Raw genomic sequence first — 22,628 nt, forward strand, 5'->3', positions numbered from 1 at the left:
GCTGTATAGCACGACAATCACTCCTCTTATACCCTCCACATAAATGAGGGACGGGTGAGAGCGAGATTTTGTCTGCACACCTCGGGTCCGCCGTGACCACTAAACACCGCTGCTATTTTAGAAGATTTGCTGTGTTTTTATCTGCTTACGTTGAAATATATTTGATGTGAGTGTAATCATTGAAGATTGCACATTATTTTAATTAAACTGGTTTTACGTTATCACACTATTTGGAGCACTTTATTATCATTTACATGTGGCGAGATCCTGATTGATGTTCACGGCTGGATATTGGAGCTCATTTAACCCTTCTTGTGTGGTTGAAAGCGTTTAAGCCAAGCACGAGACTGTAAGGCATTTTAAAGTTGGTGGGTGCGTTTTCTAAAGGGAGCGGAATCACTTGCACATATTGGTGTGGTGGATGAATAAGAAGACACTGCAGAAATTAAAAATACTGGATTTATTATATGGACTTTTTTTAATAGTAATTTTTTCACTTGTCACAGGGTGTTTATATTGCAGTACATTAACTTTTGTATAGTAATTAATGTATATGAAGTTATTTTTTGTCACTGTCATATTGTGATTTAAGCGCCACTATTTTTCACTATCTAGTTCCGATAGGGGTTAAAATACTGCTCACAATGTATACGTTATAGTTTATAGAATTTGGCACTTTTGTATTTTTCTTACAAACCATGCAGTAACAGATGAATTATCCTGTAAAACATAAATTGCATTAGAAAAGAGGTCAGACTCTAGACCAAGAAATGAAAACAAACTCACCTCTTCCATTTTAATGAGAAAGCAATCTATTAAGTCACGAGGGCAGTTCACATCCAATGTCTCCTTGTGAGGTTCCACCCTATCCTGTAGAAACTTCTCAATCTTTTCAAAATAATAGAAAATTTTCTGGTGGGGGCCAGGGAGACGGCTCATTAAGGTTGGGAACATATTAAGAAGCTGAAACAAATGTTTAATTTAGGCATTAAATAATGATTAATACATGTCATACAATTTTTCGTAATACAGTACATTTTATAATAAAATACTGAACTTTATCACAACAGGTCTCCAATATTCTGAGTTTTCCTATCATTTACTAACCTACAATTATTCTTTGAAAAAGTTCTCAGGCTGGAACTCAAACTCATTTGTATACACAGACATATTTTTCTTTAAAAGTCCTTTTTTAACAGAGCAAGAAAATGCTTTCCCCAGGGCATCATAGTGCTTTTTGCACTCTGTGTCTAAAGTTGACACTTAATTTATAGAATGCAGATTATGTGTGAATCCTGCAGTTTAATATGGAGTGTTCTCTCCATAATGATATAGAGAACACTGAGGTTAGGAGGAGAGACCTTTCACATGACCTATCAAAGTCATAGGACAGGATTCCTCCTTGCACTTTTTAGACTCAGTAGAGCTATGATTGCTTCTCAGTCCTGAAGCAACCTTTTCTGTTGATCATGGTGGCCCAGGAGCATATCTATCACAAGGCAAATAAGGCGCTTGTCTTGAGCGGCATTTTTCAGGAGGGGAGGGTAGCCCCCAGGCAGAAGGGACACCACGAGCATGGGCGTAGCATCAGGGGTTGCAATAGCGACCCCACACATGCTCAAGGGGTCCGTGCAGCCTCCCTGTCACTTGGGTTTCCATCTACTCAGCAGGAGTTGCCAACCCCAGAAAGCGTGCAGGACATTAACAAAACAATCTGGAAGTGTGGCTGGCTACACAGGAGTGTCCCGCCTGCCTCCATTCCTGCCCTCCTCCCTCTGCAAGCAGTGTTGAGGATGCCTGGATCTAGGGGGCGGTGCATCGCTCCCCCCTCCCTTGAAGGCTGTTCCCGGGTCAGTAAGCTCCTCAGCCATCCTCGGACTGCACTCAGTCTAACACAGGACATGCAGCAGGGCTACTCCTACCTACGCTGGACACAGCTGAGATTTTTGTACAGACATTCTGCAGAGTGTGTAGCTGGGTGTTTGTAGTTCTGACCCATGAAATCCTCAGATCAGAAAGGCAACAGAGCTGCAGTAGCCAGTTACACACTGTGCAGATTGAGGCTGTGTCTGTAAAATAATCCAAACTTGGCTGTGTGCAGTTAGGGAGGAGCGGCCTTGCTGAGAGCCCTGCCAGCAATGACCCCATTCTCTGCCCTGCTGATCCCATTTTCTGCCCTACTGACCCTTGACTCTGCTACCCTATCCTCTGCCCAACTGACCATGTCCTCAGCCCTGCTCACCCCTGTCCTCAGCCCCGCTCACCCCTGCCCTCTGCCCTGCATAGCCACCAGAGACCCCACACAATCACCAGAGACCGTACACAACCACCAGAGACCCTGCATAGCCACCAGAGACCCCGAATAGTAACCAGAGACTCCACATAGCCACCAGAGACCCCAAATAGCCACTTGAGAAGAAAGGGGTGGAAACAATTTATATGGGGGTGCCTGATTTTAGTCTTGCCTAGGGCAGCACAAAACCAAAATACACCACTGTGGTGGCTATTGTCTCCAGTACAGAAGATGATGGCAAAGCCAAAATATTTCACTTGTCACAGAGGTGAGGTGAATTCTTTTAAAGGGGAAATCTGTTTTGGTGACAACTAACGAGAAGGTATATTCCTTCTCTTAAAGTAAAAAAATTACTTCCTTAATTCCTTGCCATATTTCTGGAACAGGAAGTGGATGGGAATCTCCCTAAGACACCTTTCACACTGAGGCATGGGCTGCCTTAGCGGTAAAGATTTAGCGGTGCTTTACCGCTGTTAGCGGCACTTTGTGGCCGATAGCAGGGCGCGTTTATACCCCGATATCGGCTGAGGAAAGGGTTAAAAGCGCCCAAAATGTGTCGCTGCCGAAGCACTTTGCAGGCGCTTTGGCAGCGCTGCCCATTGATTTCAATGGCAGGGGCAGTGTAGGAGTGGTGTATACACCGCTCCCGCACCGCCCCAAAGACGCTGCTTGCAGGACTTTTTTTCCCGTCCTGCAAGCGCACTACCCTGGTATGAAAGTACTTGCACACTGGGGTGGCTTGAGAGACACTTTTCAGGCACTTTACAGGCGCTATTTTTAGAGCTAAAACACCTGAAAAGCGCCTCAGTGTGAAAGTAGCCTTAAGCCAAACAAAAAGCAAAAAAAAAATTACTGTCAGGGATGCTAACTATTCCCTACTCTATCCAAAACTAAAAAAGGGTTTTCTACTGTATCCATAGAAGTAGTTGTAGCTGAGGGCAGAATTATTTTTTCTGTTGTTTCTTTGGAATCCAGTGTGTAAAGGAGTCAGTTTGTCTACTTAAAGCGGTAGTAAACTCCCCTCCTCAAATGCTCCTTCTTGAAACCGCCAGTATGAGAAAGCTTCCCTTAACATTCTACATAATTATTTCCCCCTTTGGATGTTTCCTACTTTTATTCCATGTTGTTTCTAAATTCTTCCTTCCCAGCCGAAGCTGGTGCCACGTTAACTATCGTCTTCCGCGTTTGCCGTGCGGTGTGCTTCTGTTCTTTATATTTGTCAGAGTCCTAACTTCACGCATGTGCAGTAAATGGACCTGTAGTCTCGTGGGAGTGCGATTCCGCAGAGAGGAGATCATGGAGTTACGATATATTAATGAATAGACTGATGGCACCAACAGCGTGCCGGGAACAGAGGACGATGGGCGCATGACGTCATGAAATGGAACAGCAACCGATTACTACAAAACAGAGAAGATTAGAATCCATCCACATCAGCAATTTCATACCTCCCAACTTTTTGAGATGGAAACAAGGAAACACCTATTAGCAAAAGTATGTAGGCATAGGACACACCCCCTGTCACACCTTCTTAAAGGAGAATTATACCAAAAAAAGATTAGTAAAACCTGCAAGTCTTTTTTTTAACCACTACTATTCCTTTATGTTGGCTTTCCAAATTAACAAATGCAGCAATTTAGAAATTGGATGAAAGGTTTGGCACTGTGAAACACTTTTTGAAGAATATTGCATTTTATATACAGCAATATACAGTAGATCTGACCAAAATGAGGGACAAATGAGGAGGACAGAGGGACATTGTTTCAGATCAGGGACAGTCCCTCGAAATCAGGGACAGTTGGGAGCTATGCAATTTGTATAGCTTTTAGTAGTTATTTAAATGGGGAAAACGTATTAGAGAGAGTTTACTTCCACTTTAATTAATGTATGAGTTCCTGCGCCCCACAGGGGGTGGGAGATAAGGTTGATCTTGGCTGGAAGTGCAGACAGCACGGTGTCTTGTGGCTGGACAGGGCCAGATGTGCCAGCCCCGGGCGTTGTGCGATAGTCTTGGCAGAGTTCAAAGCACAATACAATTTCCCTATGCTGTGAAAAAGTGGCAGTCTTTTTCTGAGCTTTCCCCAGTGATGGACACAGGGGAACTGTTGTCTAGGTGTCCCACTGGAAGGAGACTGGAGGGTGCTTAGAGCTCCTGAGTCTGATGGTTTGATATGGATGGTGAAATGATATAACAAGATAACAGCGCCACGGGTAGGTGTGTATGTACAATAATCGAAATGGACTGCAGCTGTCTTAATTATTGAAGGTATCAATAAGCAATTAGGTAGGTAATAAAGAGATTAGCGCAAGTCCTCTCACCATACAAAATATTCAGTGCTGTGCTTTGAATATGTCTATAAAGTAAATCTAAACACTTCAAAATCTATATTACTACATATATAGAATGCGGAAAACTACGGTACCTAAAATTCTCCATAGGCGGGGGGGGGGGAGGCATGGCTGGCTGCTGTTCTACATGGCCGCTCACTGAAACACTGAAACAGCTCTGGCTCTCAGCGGCACCACAGTGCTCACAGCAAGGGTAGAGATCGCTCTAACTTAGTGATTCTACCCCCCACACATCCAGCAACACCAGGAGAATGTCCAAGAGGAGGAAGGAGAAGGGGGCTCTTCGCAAAATGACCGAATTCTTCCCCCCACCGGCCCGTGCTTCCAGACAAGATGGCGCCGGCCGCAATTTCACTGCATACCACAGCGTGACAGGGGAGGAAGGAGAACGCTATATTATTTTTTCATTATTTGCTATTTTTTTCCCTATGAAAGTGGAGTTACCCTTTGAGAATTCCCTTCATGGGAACTAAGGGGCCCAAGCCCAACCCCTGAAAAACAACCCCACACCATAATCCCCCATCCACCAAATGGTTTGGACCAGTGCACAAAGCAAGGTACATAAAGACATGGAGGTCTTGATAAAATCACGTGGAGTGTGGCAAAACTAGTCGGGGCAAGGCCTGGTGATGTCAGTGCACTCTCAGAGGAAGATTGCACCCATTTAGTGGTTTCAAGTACTACATCCAAGCGATCCTTAAGGGGGCTGCACCTGCATATGCTTATTGTGCTATGCATGCTATCTGAGTGCACTGAAAAAAATGTGAGTTGTCACCTCTTATGGTTTTTATTGAAATGATTTTAAATGGTTCAGGACTATGTCAGTTTTCTGATTTCTTTATGAGTACTACCGATAAGGATTGTCACAGGAGGTAGAGGATTTACTTATCACTAAGGATCCAACCACCCACCAGAAGTTTCTTTAGCCCCTTAAAGGGGAAAGCGCATATTGAGCTGTGGAAGGTCAGTAATGGAGGAGAATGCATAGTTTGGAAGGTGGCGGGCACTGGAAATTGCTGTGAACCTTTTATGGGACCCATGGACTAACCACTTCACTACATTGGACTTTTTGTGTTTCAAGCTTACTTTATTTCACTGGAAATGCCTATCACTGATTATCACTGGTTATCACTGGTTTAGGTAACACAGTGGTGGTTTATTTAAAGTGCCTTTTGTTGCTTATTTTTTATATTTTCCATACAATGTATTTGGTAATAATGATGTATAGGACCTCACATTTAGTGTGCTCTAAATGTGTTGTATTATACAGTATCAGTGTGTTTTACTATGCAGTACTTGTGGGGAGTGCTGTACCACAAATCTAATTTTTATAATAATAATGAATTTTATTTTATATAGCGCCTTTAAAGGTGGCTTCTCAAATCGCTTTACAAGGAAAACACAAGAAATACACAGGATAACATAACATAAAGGGAAAAAAGGGACAATTAAATGAAAGCTTGTCTAAAGAAAAACATTTTTAGATTTGATTTGAATGAGTTTAGAGAAGATGACTGTGACGGGAGTCACTTTGGGTGGGGGGGGCTTGTGGAACCCAGCTTACCTTAGAGAGCTCTGGAAACTCTTTGTCTAACTTCCCGGCCATCTTATGTGTCTTGTCTTGAAAGAATGAAGGGGCTCTTTCACTTGGGACGGTAATATTTCTAAAACACTATCCCTCAAGAAATAAATGAAGATAAATTCCACCTTTCGTCTAAGACCTTTGCTAGATAGTTTAAGGTGGGGTGGGGGTTGTTATGTGTTAAGTGACTGTATCCCATTGTTCTATTGTTTCTGTCTGCCTTGGGAGAAAAGTATTATGGGATGTATATGTGGATGTGGATTAGAGGCTAGAGGGGAGGTGGGTTTTCTCCAGCAACCCCTCCCAATGTCGGTCTACTGTTGGAGAGTTGAATACACCTGTGTGGTATGTTACTAGAGGAGGTAAAGTTTACCCCACCCTGTGTCATTATGCAAAGAGGGGGGGTCGTCCCTGAGTGTATATCTCTTTGTGCCTGTGTTTGAATCAACAGTCTTATGCTACTTCACCCTACACCAATGTCTCGACAAGTGACTGGGTGAGCTGAGGGATCTTGGATCATGCTGATACTGGGCAAGGAAGCTTATATGGCGGACGTACTCCTCTTGAATATGGGGATTTATCACAAAGACTCTCTGATGTTCTTAAGAAGTGAATTCTGGAGTTTTGGAGCATAGCAGGAGAAGGCTCTGTCCCCATTGATTGAAGGTGAATAGGAGGGACACACGGTAAACCAGAATTTGAGGAGTGGAGGTCGCGAAGGGGGGAGTAAGTTGAAAAAGTTCAGAGAGATAATCGGGTGCCAAGCCATGAAGAGCCTTATAGATGAGCAAGAGGATCATAAAGTCTACGTAAAACCTGATGGGTAGCCAAGTGCAAGGACTCCAGGATAAGGGTAATATGATCACTTGTACCAGACCTAGTCAGAATTCTGGCTGCAGAATTTTGAACATATTGAAGTTGATTTATAGTGGATTTAGGTACACCAGCGAGTAGAGCATTGCAGTAGTGAAGCCAGGAGGAACACAAATGTATGGATCAGCTTTTCAGCTACAGTGTATGATAGCATAGGACGCAGCCGAGCAATTTTTCTCAAGTGGAAAAAAAGATGTTCTGACAACATTTTGTACATGTGGCTTAAAGGTTAAACTAGCATCAAATATCACCCCTAGATTTTTGAATTTAGACTGAACTTCATTTACAGTGCCATCTACAGATAAGCTATTATGACTGGCCTTACATAATTGATTGGCCAATAAGCATGCCTTCAGTCTTATCACAATTTAATTGAGGGAAATTATGGACCATCCAAGTTTTTAAATCACAAATACAGTTAGATAGGAGAGAAGCAGCCAAAATAGAATCCGGTTTAGTGTGGGTGTATATCTGAGCTTCATCAGCATAGAAGTGATAATTGAGCCCGTGTGATCTAAGCAGTTGACCAAGTGGAAATATGTAAATGCTAAAAAGTAAGGGGCCCACGATTGAGCCCTGAGGAATACCGTACTTGACTGGACCAACTTCAGACTGGAATCCACCAAGAGAAACAAAGTGACAGTGATTAGTGAGATAGGACTACTGTAATGCTGCATACACACAACCGTTTTTCTCGTCGGAAAAAGATATGGCAGCTTTTCCGACGGGATTCCGCTCAAGTTTGCCTTGCATACACACGGTCACAAAAAAGTTCGCTGAAATTATGATCGTCAAGAACGCGGTGAGGTACAACACTACGACGAGCCGAGAAAATGAAGTTCAATGCTTCTGAGCATGCGACAAATTGTTTCCCAGCATGCGCAGGAATTTTGGAATTGCCACAGACGATCGCATTTTCGGATAGGAACTTTTTCCGACCGAAAAATTAAGAATATGCTCTCAATGTTTTGCTGGCTGGAATTCGGCCAGCAAAAGTCCGATGGAGCATACACATTTTCCGACAAAAAAATCTCATCGGTCTTTTGCGGGCCGAAAATCCACTCCTGTGTACGCGGCATAAGAGTGGTAAGTATGTGGAATTCCCTTCTCCAGGCAGTGGTTTCAGCAGGGAGCATCGATAATTTCAAAAAAACTATTAGATAAGCACCTGAATGGCCACAACATATAGGGATATATAATGTAATACTGACATAAAATCACACACATAGGTTGGACTAGATGGACTTGTGACTTTTTTCAACCTTGCCTACTATGTAACCACTAGGGATGAGCAGAACACCCCCCCCTTCGAACACGCGAACACCATTAAAGTCTATGGGACACGAAAGTGAAAAATCAAAAGTGATATGCAGTTGTTGACATAAAAAGTGTTTGGGGACCTGAATCCTGCCCCAGGGGACATGTATCAATGCAAAAAAAGTTTTAAAAACAGTTGTTTTTTTGGGAGCAGTGATTTTAATAATGGTTAAAGTGAAACAATAAAAGTAAAATATTCCTTTAAATTTCGTACCTGGGGGGTGTCTATAGTATGCCTGTAAAGTGGCACATTTTTCCCGTGTTTACAACAGTCCCTGCACAAAATGACATTTCTAAAGGAAAAAAAGTCATTTAAAACTACTCGCGGCTATAATGAATTGTCAGGTCCCGGCAATACAGATAAAAGTCATTGAAAAAAATAGCATGGGTTCCCCCCCAGTCCATTTGGTATGAATATTAAGGGGAACCCCGAACCAAAATGTAAAAAAAAATTGCGTGGGGGTCCCCCCAAATTTCATACCAAGCCCTTCAGGTCTGGTATGGATATTAAGGGGAACCCCGTGCCAAATTAAAAAAAAAAAAAATGGCGTAGTGGTTCCCCTCAAAATCCATACCAGACCCCTCAGGTCTGGTATGGATTTTAAGTGGAACCCTGCGCCAAAATTAAAAAAAATGGCATGGGGTCCCCCCAAAAATCCATGCCAGACCCTTATCCGAGCACGCAACCCGGCAGGCCGCAGGAAAAAAGAGGGGGGGATGAGAGAGCGCCCCCCTGAACTGTACCAGGCCACATGCCCTCAACATGGGGAGGATGATCCCAAGTTGATGGGGACAAGGGCCTCATCCCTACAACCCTTGCCCGGTGGTTGTGGGGGTATGCTGGAGGGGGGCTTATCGGAATCTGGAACAAAGGGGACCTCCAGATCCCACCCCCCATGTGAATTGGTAACGGGGTACATTGTACCCCTACCATTTCACAAAATAAAGTGACAAAAATGGTAAAAAACACAGGAGACAGCTTAGGACAAGCTTGGGACAAGTCCTTAAAAAAAAAAATTTAAGAAAATTCAGCGATATACATCCATTCTCGAGCGGAGGATACGGAGAAAAAAACGCTGACACGATCCGCCTCCATGGGTGGTTCCCGTCGAATAACACTACACCTGCCATGACAGCTCTTAAATAGCTGAGGGCGGGGCCACCCGTCATGTGCGCGGGTGACCCCGCCGACTCTGACGCAATGGGGAAACGCCAGGGGGTTACCCAGTGACATGTACGGGTGACCCCGTCCCACTCTGACGCCACGGGAAATCTCCTTTACAATTAGCACTTTTGATTTCTCCCGTAGTCTTTTAAAGGGTGTTCCGTGGCCTTAGAATTTGCCGCGAACACCCCAAATTGTTCAAACTTATGTTTTGACTCGAACATCGGGCTCATCCCTAGTAACTATGACTTAATCCATTTCAGAGCCAATTCTGAGACTTCAAGTATGGTTTCAAGGTGAGAGAGTAAAATATTGTGGTCTACAGTATCAAAGGCAGAACTAAGATCAAGTAGAATAAGAATAGTTAGTGACCCGGAATCAGAAGCTAACACAAGGTCGTATTTTATCACTGTTTACAATCAATTAGAACACTAGCAGGTATTCAGCAGCAGACACATATATATTTACTTTAGTTTTCTCTTTATCTTATATCTCTTTTTGGTTCAATTTACACATTTTTTTTTACACAATCCATTTGTGTGCACATAGTAACGCAGGGGATCAGGCACTTCTTCAATAGATATAAATTTACCTGTCCTAATCGGGAGGTCCTCAGGATCCCAATTTCTTGAATGTTTGTCAGAAGGGCCATGAACCTTTTGTCTTCGTAGTCAAATCTCTCACCGAATACAATGGAGCAGATGACATTTGAGACAGCCAGTTTTAGCAGATGAGTCGGGTTTATTGGTTTATCTGTTATTACACAAACAGAACCAATTAGCATTTTCATCCCAGACATCAGTATCCAAAATTTAACAAACTATTTCAGATGCATTAGGACCTTGAGTAAACAATAAATGATAACATATTAGCTGGCATGAACAAGGTGGGGTTGATTTACTAAGAGTACAATATATTTACATTGCAAAGCACATTTTAATAGCTTAATAAATTAGGTGAAGCTAGATGTAAATTAATTTTGCTAAGTGAACAACCTTTACTAACTTAGGAAATTAACCTTATTGTTTTTCTTTGTCATTTTGTTTTTAAATGCCAAACTGTAACCATTTAGCACTTCAAAAAGTGGAATATCTCCCATGGGACTTTAATGCAGCCAGATATCCACAGTATATATGTAGAAATAGAAATGTATTATACAAATATGATAAAACCAATCAAATAAAAACAAAATTCCATAGCATTCTAATTGTTCACAAAACAGTTTCATATACAATGTACCCCTAAAAAGGAAGCATTTACAATACATATACATCATTCTAAAAATATGCTGTGTCACAGTCTTCTAACGCATTTCGATTGCTATACAATCTTCATCAGGAGAAGATAGAGGTACTTGCATGAAGGAATAATGAAAAGCATACTAACAAAGTTGTGTGTGATCCTCATAAATGATAAATTCCTGAATCATATATTTCTTACATAACCAAGAAGAAATAGACCATATGGGTCATTCAATATTTGCCTTGGTAAAATCCTGCGTACCAAATAGACCCAAACATCAAACAGGGTGCTGGGAAGGCTTCCCACAGAAACTGGGGTGGAGACTGCCAAAAAATTGCGTGTATATGAGAGAGTGTAAAAGATTTTTCATTAAGTGAGTATCAGGGGTTTCTCGGCTTAAATAACAACTATCTTTGATCATAGAAAAAATACTTGTTAGTCTACCCTTAATGCAATGTTCTTGATGATGGGGATGGGTGAGGTGGACATCTATGAGCTTCCGACTTAGAGATGAAAAAAGTCCTACAAAGTGTACAAATATCTATGGGTCAGTTTTTAAAAAATGCCCACTTGTATGGTTAACATTGACCTCCAAGTAGAAGACTTCCAGCAATGTCTTTCTTAAAAGAAGTCAATGAGTCAACGAATATTCCAAACAGAAAACAAAAGGCCTTCTAAAAGTATACAATGAACAGTCTCCGGACCAATTGCTCTTCAAAAAGAAGAGCACTATTCTCACAAATGAAGCTCCCATGAGTGCCATTACGTGATATACGAGTCGACATGTTGAAATTTTAAAAAATCCTGAAACAATATTGGCCTATTCTAATGGAGGATTCCACTATAAAAGAAGTCATCTGTGCCACACCAGGGATCACATTTACATAGTTGCCAACATTTAAATAAAATGATTAGGGGCACTTTTTTGCAGAAAGCCAGTGTAGGCAAAGGAGTATGTTAATTAGGGGCAGGGCATCAATTATTGTGGGCGTGTATGGCATTTAAAGAAATTGCTTCATGCAAAATGAAACCAGACTAGGTTTAAATTACGCTAAATATTGGGTGTGGCTTAACCACTTGATGACCAGCCGCTGCAGTTATACAGCGGCAAGAATAAAATATAGGAACTAGTGCGCAAAACCACAACTTACATAAATCAAGATTAAAATTTAAGTGGTAACAGATGAGAAGCTACCAACATAGATGAGTGTACTCACACATGATGACAGACGCGAGTAGAGGAGAGCCGATCGGTGGCTCTCCTGATGGGGGGGTCTGCGCTGATTGTTTATCAGCGCAGCCCCCCCTCAGATGAACACACTGGACCACCAGGGATCGCCACTAGGACCACCAGGGAAGGGGAAACATGTGGATGGCCAGGTATGTACCCCATGGCCATCCACATGTGCCCAATGTGCCCAATCTGTGCCAATCAGTGCCCACAAATGGGCACTGATTGGCACCATTATGTTTCAGTTCTGCCCAGCAATGCCACCAGTTTTATCAGTGCCACCAATCAGTGTCATCAGTGCCACCTGTCAGTGCCCATCTGTGCCCATCAGTGCCCACCTATCAGTGCCAATCAGCGCCACCTATCAGTGCCACCCATAAGTACCCATCAGTGCCACCCTTAAGTACCAATCAATGCCACCTACAAGTGCCCATCGGTGCCACCTATGAGTGCCCATCAGTGCCGCATACCAATGCCACCTATCAGTGCCCATCTGTGCCGCCTAGCAGTGCCCATCATCAGTGCCCTTCAGTGCCACCTCATCAGTACCACCTCATTGGTGCCACCTCATCGGTGACCATCAGTGCCCGTCAGTGCAGCCATATCAGTGCCCGTCATTGAAGAAGAAAACATACTTATTTACAAAAAATTTTAACAGAAACAAAGAAAAACTTGTTTTTTTTCAAAATTTTCGGTCTTTTTTTATTTGTTGCGCAAAAAATAAAAACCGCAGAGGTGATCAAATACCACTCAAATAAAGCTTTATTTGTGGGAACAAAATGATAAAAAAATTTGTTTGGGTACAGTGTTGTATGACTGCGCAATTGTCATTCAAATTGCGACAGCACTGCAAGCTGAAAATTGGCCTGGGCGGGAAGGTGTCTAAGTGCCTGGTATTGAAGTGGTTAAATAAAAATACCCTATAATACACAAGCTTAATGTATTCTAGTAAAGTTAGTCTGTAAACTAAGGTCTGTTTTGTTAGTTTATAGCAGTAGTTTGTTATTTTATAAACTTACAGCAGGCCGTGGCCATCTTAAGTGTGGGCATCTGAAGTCAGACTGTATTTCTTCCTGGATCTCATCCTTGCAGATCTTGCACATGCTCAGTGCAGCACAAGCAGTGTAATAGGTTTCAGGTCAGTTTTCCATAGCAACGGCAGTGTCAGAGGAAGTTGCCGCCCCTTCCCAGAAGGCATTGCAAACAGGAAATGATGCGATGGGCCACGGCCAGGGAGGAGGAAGTGAAAAATGAATACAGCAGATATACAGTAGGTGCTGAGAATTAAAAAAAAAAAATATCCAATTCGTTTACAGTGCGCAGTTTAGTGAGGGATGCTGAAGAGTTGTAAAAGTGGATGGAACTCCACTTTAAGTAACACAGTGCCGTATCGCAAAACATGGCCTGGTCATTAGGGGGTGAAACCTTCCGGGGCTGAAGTGGTTAAAGAGGGTGTAGTGAAATACAGTCTGTTTACATTCGTCTGTCCATAGGGATGCATGGACCTTTCCATCAGGTCTGCCTGAAAAACTGGCAGACAGACTGGATTGGACCTGCTGTGTGAAAGGAACCTTAGTGATGGTGTCAGCAAGGAGTGACTGTGAGAAATTGGGTTTAAAACTGCACTGCCCAATTTCTCACAGTCAGGTCAGTGCTACATGAAAAAAGGAAATACCATCTTTGTCAGCTAACAGCATATTTTTTACTTCTATCTAAAAGTCTAAAAGATAGAACTAAAAGAGTGCTATTTGTTGACATGTAGTACTCGTCTGACTGTGAGAAATTTGGCAGTGCAGTTTTAAATCCAATTTCTCACAGTCCGGTGACTGCTGGATGGAAAAACCTTTACCTTTAAAGTCCCCCTTTACCATCAGAGCCCTCCTTTACCATCAGTGCAGTCTCATCACTGCAGCCTCATCACTGCAGCCTATCAGTGCAGTCTCATCAGTGCAGTCTCATGAGTGCCCATCTGAGCAGTCTCATGAGTAACCATCAGTGCAATCTCATTACTGCAGTCTCACCAGTACCCATCATTGCAGCCTATCAGTGCCCATCAGAGCAGTCCCATCAGTGCCCATCAGTGCAGCCCATCAGTGCAGTCTCATCAGTGCCAATCAGTGCAGCCTCATCAGTGCCCATCGATGCATCCTCGTCAGTGCCCATTAGTGCAGTCTTATCAGAGCAGTCTCATTGGTGCAATCTTATTAGAGCAGTCTCGTCCATGCAGTATCATCAGTGCAATCTCATCAGAGCAGTCTCATCAGTGCAATCTCATCAGAGCAGTCTCATCAGTGCAATCTCATTATATTTACATCATTATTTTTGTACATTATTTATTTCATAATTTATATTTGTTTTTTTTTTTACTATTTACTGTATTTGTGCATATCTCACAATTTTTGAGTTGCAGCTTCCCCTTTTTTACATAGTTTTTTTAGGTAGCGCGGTAATTCTTTTTGGTTTAAAATCTCATTAGAGCACCCTCGTCAGTGCAGCCTCAAAGCAGCCTCGTCAGTGCAGCCTCATTAGAGCAGCCTCATCAGAGCAGTCTCGTAAGTGCAGTCTCATTAGTGCAATCTCATCAAAGCAGTCCCATCAGTGCAAATTCATCAGAGCAGTCTTGTTAGTGCAGCCTCATCAGAGCAGTCTCATCAGTGCAATTTCATTAGAGCAGTCTCAGTAGTGCAGCCTCATCAGTGCAGTCTCATCAGTGCAATTTCATTAGAGCAGTCTCATTAGTGCAGCCTCATCAGAGCAGTCTCATTAGTGCAGCCTCACCAAAGCAAGTGCCTCTCAAAGTGCTCCTGCATCCACCACATTCCTGCCATGCCCACGCCACCCCCCCCCCCCCCCCCCCCACACACACACACACACACACACATTCTGTCACATTCCGGTGTGTGAGACAGAGCCAGATTTTCTGAATTTTGCCTGGAATATTCTCAGACTGGGACATTGGTCTGATTTCCAGGAATGTCCCAGGCAAATCAAGACTGTCGGCAACTATGCATTTAGGAGAGCTCCATCTATAAAAGACAAGCTGGTTAGAAGTGAATTCAGGGGGAATAATCAACACAATCCATGTCACTACCCAGGCACATACCCCTGTGATGAATGCTCATATTGCCCATTTATTCTGGGTAGAGGAAATGTTACACTATCCAATGAGGGAAAACTTTAAATGACAACATTATGGTAAAATGTCAGACAAGGGGAGTGGTATACATGCAATCATTCGACTGTGGAGCTTTTCTATATAGCAAAGAGTTTTGGCATTGTATGTACAAACTCATTCATAGAATGAGAATAGGGAATCTCTATCTTCCTGTTGGATGACAATTATGTAGCTTATACCCACAACTTTAAATTCTATACATAACTAAGATTAAAGTGACGGTAAATAATGAACAACCCATTCAATTTAAAATAGAAATAAAAGGCAAAGCATTTTTATATAGATATTAACCACTAACCGCCCAACCTATAGCAAAATGATGGCCAGGTGGTGGCTCTCCTATCCCGACTGGGCATCATATGATGTCCTGTCATGGTGCACCCACGGCCGATGACTGATCCAAGCTCACTGCCGGTACCATGTAACCGCTGTGACGTATCACAGCAAGTCACATAACAGTTGTACACAATGCATGGCTTCCTTTCAAGCCATCAATATGTACAAATATGTGGCTAACTGTGATTGGTCAATTCGATCACATGGTGCAGACAAAGCCAATCACAGCCCATCTGTACCATGTGATTAGCTTTGACCAATCACAGTTAATCACAACAAAACATTTCATTCAGTAAAATGCTGGCTTATAGCAATGTAATACATTAGCAAATATAAGGTGTAAAAAAAAAAAACTGATCGCTTCCCCAGAGCAATACAATGTGGTAACAAAATATGGTAACAATATATTGCTCTGGTCACAGTTTGTTAAAAAAACAAACAAACTATATATTTATTTTTTTTGGACTGTCCCCATTCAGTGTCCCAGATCACCACCACACCAGTTATATGATGATACTGTATTGCACTGGTGACAGTAGGTAAAAAAACAAAAAAAAAAAAACAGAACAAAACTGTGAAATATTTAATTTCTTTATTTTTTCATTTTCCAAAAAATTCTGACAAAAAAAAAAACTAATTAAAAAAAAAACACCATGCCTCTTATTAAATACCCTGGACTGTATACTTTCCAAAAGGGGGTCATTTGGGGGATATTTGCACTGTCCTGACATTTTAGGGCCTCAAGAAATGAGATGGTTCGTCACTACATCAGGACTGATCAATTTTCAGATATACCATAGTTTGTGGACTCTATATATTAAATAATATACACTGATTTCGGTTATTTTCACAGAAGAAATGTAGCAGAATACATTTTGGCCTAAATTTATGAAGAAAGATTATTTATTCGCAAAATGTTAGATCAGAAACAAAGAAAAATGAATTATTTCAATATTTTCAGTCTTTTTTTGTATATTTAGCAAAAAAAAATAAAAAACCCAGTGATGATTTAAATACCACCAAAAGAAAGCTCTATTTGTATGAACAAAATTATAAAAACTTTGTTTGGGTACAGTGTTGCATGACCTCACAATTGTTCAGTGCGACAGTGCTGAAAGCTGAAAATTTACCTGGACAGGAAGGGGGTAAAAGTTGCCGCGTATGTGCAATGACGTAATCACGCTTGTGTCTTGCAACAGCTGGATGTCCCATGGACGGGTGGGTTCTTCTACCAGAATGAGGATGCCAAGAGAGCTGGAAATTGGCACCAGAGATGAAGATCAACACACATTGAACGTTTCCTTTAACTGATTAGCATTAGTGGAATGCGGCATTATTATTTGCCCTGTCTGGATTGGGAGCGTTATACCCATTTACACAGATAAAATGTGAGTATCTGCTTTGGCCTTTTTTTTTTTTCTGTTTGGAATATCTGTTGACACATTGACTACTTTTAAGAAGGACATTGCTGGAACTCTGCTAATTGGAGGTCAATGTTAACCATACAAGTGGGCATTTTTGATAACACTGACCCATAGATATTTGTATACTGTGTAGGACCTTTTCCATCCATCGGAAGCTCATAGCAGTCCACCTCGCCCATCCCGGTTATCAAGAGCATTAAGGGTAGACTAACAAGTATTTTTTGTATTTTTTTCTATAATCAAAGATAATTGTTATTTATCCACTTTAACAATGGGTAATTGTATCCCCTTCCTGCCCAGGCCAATGTTCAGCTTTCAGTGCTTGTCACACTTTAAATGAAAATTGCACGGTTATTGAACACTGTAACCATAAGATATTTTTATCATTTTTTTTACACAAATACTAGCTTTTTATTTTTTGCTAAATAAACAAAAAAATAAGGAAAATTTTGAAAAATAAAACATGTTTTTCTTTGTTTCTTTGTTTCTGTTATACAATTTTGCAAATAAATAATCTTTCTTCATAAATTAAGGTCAAAATGTATTCTGCTGCATTTCTTTGGCAAAAATAACCCAAATCAGTGTTTATTATTTAGTCCGTAGGAAAGTTAGTCCACAAACTATGGTATATACTGTACATCTAAAAATTGATTAGCCCGGATGTACTGACTCCCTATCTAATTTCTTGAGGCCCAAAAATACCAGGTCAGTATAAATGCCCCCCAAATAACCCCTTTTTGAAAAAATAGACAGTCCAAGGTAATTAGTAAGATGCATGGTGAGTTTTTTGAAGTTGTAGTTTTTTGTCATAATTATTTGGAATATACAGAAATTTGAAAAAAAAAAAATCACATTTTGTATTTTTTCTTATACACTGTCACCAATGCAGTATAGCTTCATCATATAACTAGTGTGGTGGTGATCAGGGACACTGACTGGTGACAGTATGTAAAGCACACTGTGACTAGAGCAATACAGTGTTACCATAGTAACACTACTACTCTGGGGAAGTGATCAGGTTTTTTATTTATTTTTTACACATGATTGCATATACCAATTTATTTCATAGGTATAAGCAACCATTTTCCTGAATGAAACTGGTTCATTCAATGTCTTTTGCTGTGATTGGCCTGTGTGTACCATGTGATCACTGTGACCAATCACAGATAGCAACACAATTGTATACAATGGATGGCATGAAAGGAAGCCATTCATTGTTTACACTTGTCATGTGATCTGCTATGATTGGTCACAATGATCACATGACACGGTGTCCGGTGAACATAGCCAGTGACAGATCACACTGCTATGCGGCCCCGCAAGAGGCGCGTTCTGGGAGGACGTCATATGACCTCCTCCCAGAACAACAGTGCCTGAGCCTGGCTGTCATTTTACTATAGGCCAGGTGGGAAGGTGTTAAGTCGTGCAACCCAATACTCACTTAATGAAAAATCTTTTACACTTTTTCATAAAGACTCAAATTTTGTCGGTCTCTTCCCCAGTTTCTGTGGAAAGCCCTCCCAGAACACTGTGGGTTTGATGTTTGGGTCTATTTGGGACCCAGGATATCACTTAGGCGAATATTGAATGACTCATATGGTCTATTTATGGTTGGTTGTGTAAGTAATATATGACTCAGGAATGTATTATTTATGAAGATCACATACACCTTTGTTAGTATGCGTTTCAATATTCCTTCATGCAGGTACCCCTATCTTCCTCTGATGAAGATTGTATAGCGTTGGAAAACTGAGGCACAACTTGTTTTTAGAATGATATAGAGTATCTCACAAAAGTGAGTACACCCCTCACATTTTTTGTAAATATTTTATTATATCTTTTCATGTGACAACACTGAAGAAATGACACTTTGCTACAATGTAAAGTAGTGAGTGTACAGCTTGTATAACAGTGTAAATGTGCTGTCCCCTCAAAATAACTCAACACACAGTCATTAATGTCTAAACCACTGGCAACAAACGTTAATACACCCCTAAGTGAAGATGTCCAAATTGGGCCCAATTAGCCATTTAACCTCCCCGGTGTCATGTGACTCATTAGTGTTACAAGTCTCTCAGGTGTGAATGGGGAGCAGGTGTGTTAAATTTGGTGTTATCGCTCTCACTCTCTCATACTGGTCACTGGAAGTTCAGCATGGCACCTCATGGCAAAGAACTCTCTGACGATCTGAAAAAAAGAATTGTTGCTCTACATAAAGAAGGCCTAGGCCAGGGGTAGGCAACCTTGGCACTCCAGCTGTGGTGAAACTACAAATCCCATCATGCCTCTGACTCTAGGAATCATGCCTGTGATTGGGTCTTGCAATGTCTCATGAGACTTGTATTTTTAAAACAGTTGGAGGGCCAAGGTTGCCTACCCCTGACCTAGGCTATAAGAAGATTGCCAAGACCCTGAAACTGAGCTGCAGCACAGTGGCCAAGACCATACAGCAGTTTAACAGGACAGGTTCCACTCAGAACAGACCTCGCCATGGTCAACCAAAGAAGTCGAGTGCATGTGCTTAGCGTCATGTCTTTGGGAAATAGACGTATGAGTGCTGCCAGCATTTTTTTTTTGGTTGAAGGGGTGGGGGGGTTGGTCTGTCAGTGCTCAGACCATATGCCGCACACTGCATCAAATTGGTCTGCATGGCTGTTGTCCCAGAAGGAAGCCTCTTCTAAAGATGATGCACAATAAAGCCCACAAACAGTTTGCTGAAGACAAGCAGACTAAGGACATGGACTACTGAAACCATGTCTTGTGGTCTGATGAGACCAAGATAAACTTATTTGGTTCAGATGGTGTCAAGCATGTGTGGCGGCAGCCAGGTGAGGAGTACAAAGACAAGTGTGTCTTGCCTACAGTCAAGAATGGTGGTGGGGGGTCATGGTCTGGGGATGCATGAGTGCTGCCGGCACTGGGGAGCTACAGTTCATTGAGGGAACCATGAATGCCAAAATCTACTGTGACATACTGAAGCAGAGCATGATCCCCTCCCTTCGGAGACTGGGCCACAGGGCAGTATTCTAACATTATATTGACCCCAAACACACCTCCAAGACAACCACTGCGTTGCTAAAAAAGCTGAGGGTAAAGGTGATGGACTGACCAAGCATGTCTCCAGACCTAAACCCTATTGAGCATCTGTGGGGCAGCCTCAAACAGAAGGTGGAGGAGTGCAAGGTTAATAATATCCACCAGCTCCTTGATGTCGTCATGGAGGAGTGGAAAAGGACTCCAGTGGCAACCTGTGAAGCTCTGGTGAACTCCATGCCCAAGAGGGTTAAGGCAGTGCTGGAAAATAATAGTGACCACACAAAATATTGACACTTTGGGTCCAATTTGAACATTTTATCTTAGGGCTGTACTCACTTTTTTTGCCAGCGGTTTAGACATTAATGGCTGTGTGTTGAGTTGTTTTGAGGGGACAGCAAATTTACACTGTTATACGAGCTGTACACTCACTACTTTACATTGTAGCAAAGTGTAATTTCTTCACTGCTGTCACATGAAAAGATATATTAAAATATTTACAAAAATGTGAGGGGTGTACTCACTTTTGTGAGATACTGTATATGTATTACTTAACCACTTCAGCCCCGGAAGATTTTACCCCCTTCCTGACCAGAGCACTTTTTGCGATTCGGCACTGTGTCGCTTTAACTGACAATTGCGCGGTCCTGCAACGTGGTACCCAAACAAAATTTACGTCCATTTTTCCCACAAATAGAGCTTTCTTTTGGTGGTATTTGATCACCTCTGCGTTTTTTTTTTTTTTTTTTTTGCGCTATAAACAAGAAAAGAGCGACAATTTTGAAAAAAAAGCAATATTTTTTACTTTTTGCTATAATAAATATCCCTAAAATATATAAAAAAACATTTTTTTTCTCAGTTTAGGCCGATATGTATTCTTCGACATATTTTTGGTAAAAAAAAAAAATCGCAATAAGCGTATATTGATTGGTTTGCGCAAAAAGTTATAGCGTCTACAAAATAGGGGATAGTTTTATGGCATTTTATTATAAATTTTTTTTTTATCAGTAATGGCGGTGATCAGCGATTTTTATCATGACTGTGACATTATGGCGGACACATCGGACACTTTTAACACTAGTTTGGGACATTTATACAGCGATCAGTGTTATAAAAATGCACTGATTACTGTGTAAATGACAGGCAGGGAAGGGGTTAACCACTAGGGGGCGAGGAAGGGGTTAAGTGTGTCTTAAGGAGTGATTCTAACTGTGTGTGGGCTGGGCTACAAGTGACACGACAGTGATCACTGCTCCCGATCACAGGGAGCAGTAGATCACTGTCCTGTCACTAGGCAGAAGAGGGAAATGCCTTGTGTACAATGGCATCTCCCCGTTCTGCCTCTCTGTGACACGATCGCGGGACACCTGCGGACATCGAGTCCACGGGTCCCGCGGACATGGTCACAGAGCACACGGCAGGAGCACGCGCACACAGCGGCAAATTCAAAGCAACGTACAGGTACGTTGCTTTGTGGAGCCGTGCCATTCTGCCGACGTATATCTACAAGAGGCGGTAGGCAAGCAGTTAAAGGAGTTGTAAAGGCAAAAGGTTTTTTATCTAAATGCATGCTATGCATTTAGATAAAAAACCTTCTGTGTGTAGCAGGTCCCCCAGCACCCCCCAAAACTTTCCCTGAGTCCCTTCTCTATCCAGCGATGTTCACGATTCCCTTGGCCATTTGGGACTCTCCTCCTGATTGGCTGGGACACAGCCAGGGCACCATTGGCTCCTGTCAAAGTCAGTCAGTTAGCCAATCAGGAGAGAGAGGGGGCGGGGCCTCGGGTGCCCCCATAGCAAGCTGCTGGTCTATGGAGGCACTCATCAGGAGGGAGGGGCCAGGAGAAAACAACTGCACGGAGGAGTTAAGTATAACATGTTTGTTACTTTTTTTTATTTTAAAGCAAGACTTTACCATAACTTTAAGGCCTCCTATTTAGGGGTACATTGTATATGAAACTGTTTTGTGAACAACCAAAATGCTATGAAATGTTTTTATTTTATTGGTTTTAACATATTTGTAGAATAAAATTTCTATTTTTACGTATCTGCCATAGATATCTGGCTGTATTAAAGTCCCATGGTAGATCTTCCACTTTTTGTATTGACTTAAGGGACGTGGAAGGCTTTTCTTTAACTCATGAGACCTTTACCATTTAACACTTTTACTTGATCTCCTTAAAGGTAAAATGCTAACTAGTTGTCAAAGAACAGCGGCAAAGCTTCAACTCTTAAACTCTCTGTAGTTCTATCACCATGAAATCTCCCTCATCTTGTACTGCAGCTTGCTCTGATCCACAGCACTAGGAGGTGTGGGTGTAGCTATAGGCAATAGGTGCAATTTTATAGTCTCTCCAGTCTGTGTTAGCTCCAGTTCTCCTACTCAGGCCATGGATCCTGCTGACCTGTCTTTCTGCATTATCTGCAGGGCAGAGCTACACTTCCATCTTTCTAGCAGTTCATCTGTTCTAATTTCCCTCACACTTGTTCCCAAGGTGAATTTGCCAGACCACTTTACAGGTGACCAGAACACATTTTCTAGTTTCAAAAATAGCTGCAAGCGTTACTTTTGTCTTTATTTGCGTTCTTCATGCCCCAAAGAACTGTG

General features: G+C 41.9%; 1 protein-coding gene across 2 annotated transcripts in view; it reads right to left on the bottom strand.

The window, feature by feature from the left end:
• The window catches only part of LOC141107706 (cytochrome P450 2H2-like), a 44,243-nt gene that overhangs the window by 10,554 nt on the left and 11,061 nt on the right, over window positions 1–22,628 (bottom strand). For both annotated transcript variants that reach the window (XM_073598623.1, XM_073598624.1), the window contains 2 exons: window positions 10,172–10,332; window positions 787–963 (listed from right to left, as the gene is read on the bottom strand). In XM_073598623.1, the coding sequence (XP_073454724.1) occupies window positions 787–963; window positions 10,172–10,332 (338 nt within the window). The remainder of the gene's footprint in view (window positions 1–786; window positions 964–10,171; window positions 10,333–22,628) is intronic.

This window comes from Aquarana catesbeiana, linkage group LG09 (assembly GCF_042186555.1).
Source record: "Aquarana catesbeiana isolate 2022-GZ linkage group LG09, ASM4218655v1, whole genome shotgun sequence".
In the NCBI taxonomy this organism is placed as follows: Eukaryota; Metazoa; Chordata; class Amphibia; order Anura; family Ranidae; genus Aquarana; species Aquarana catesbeiana.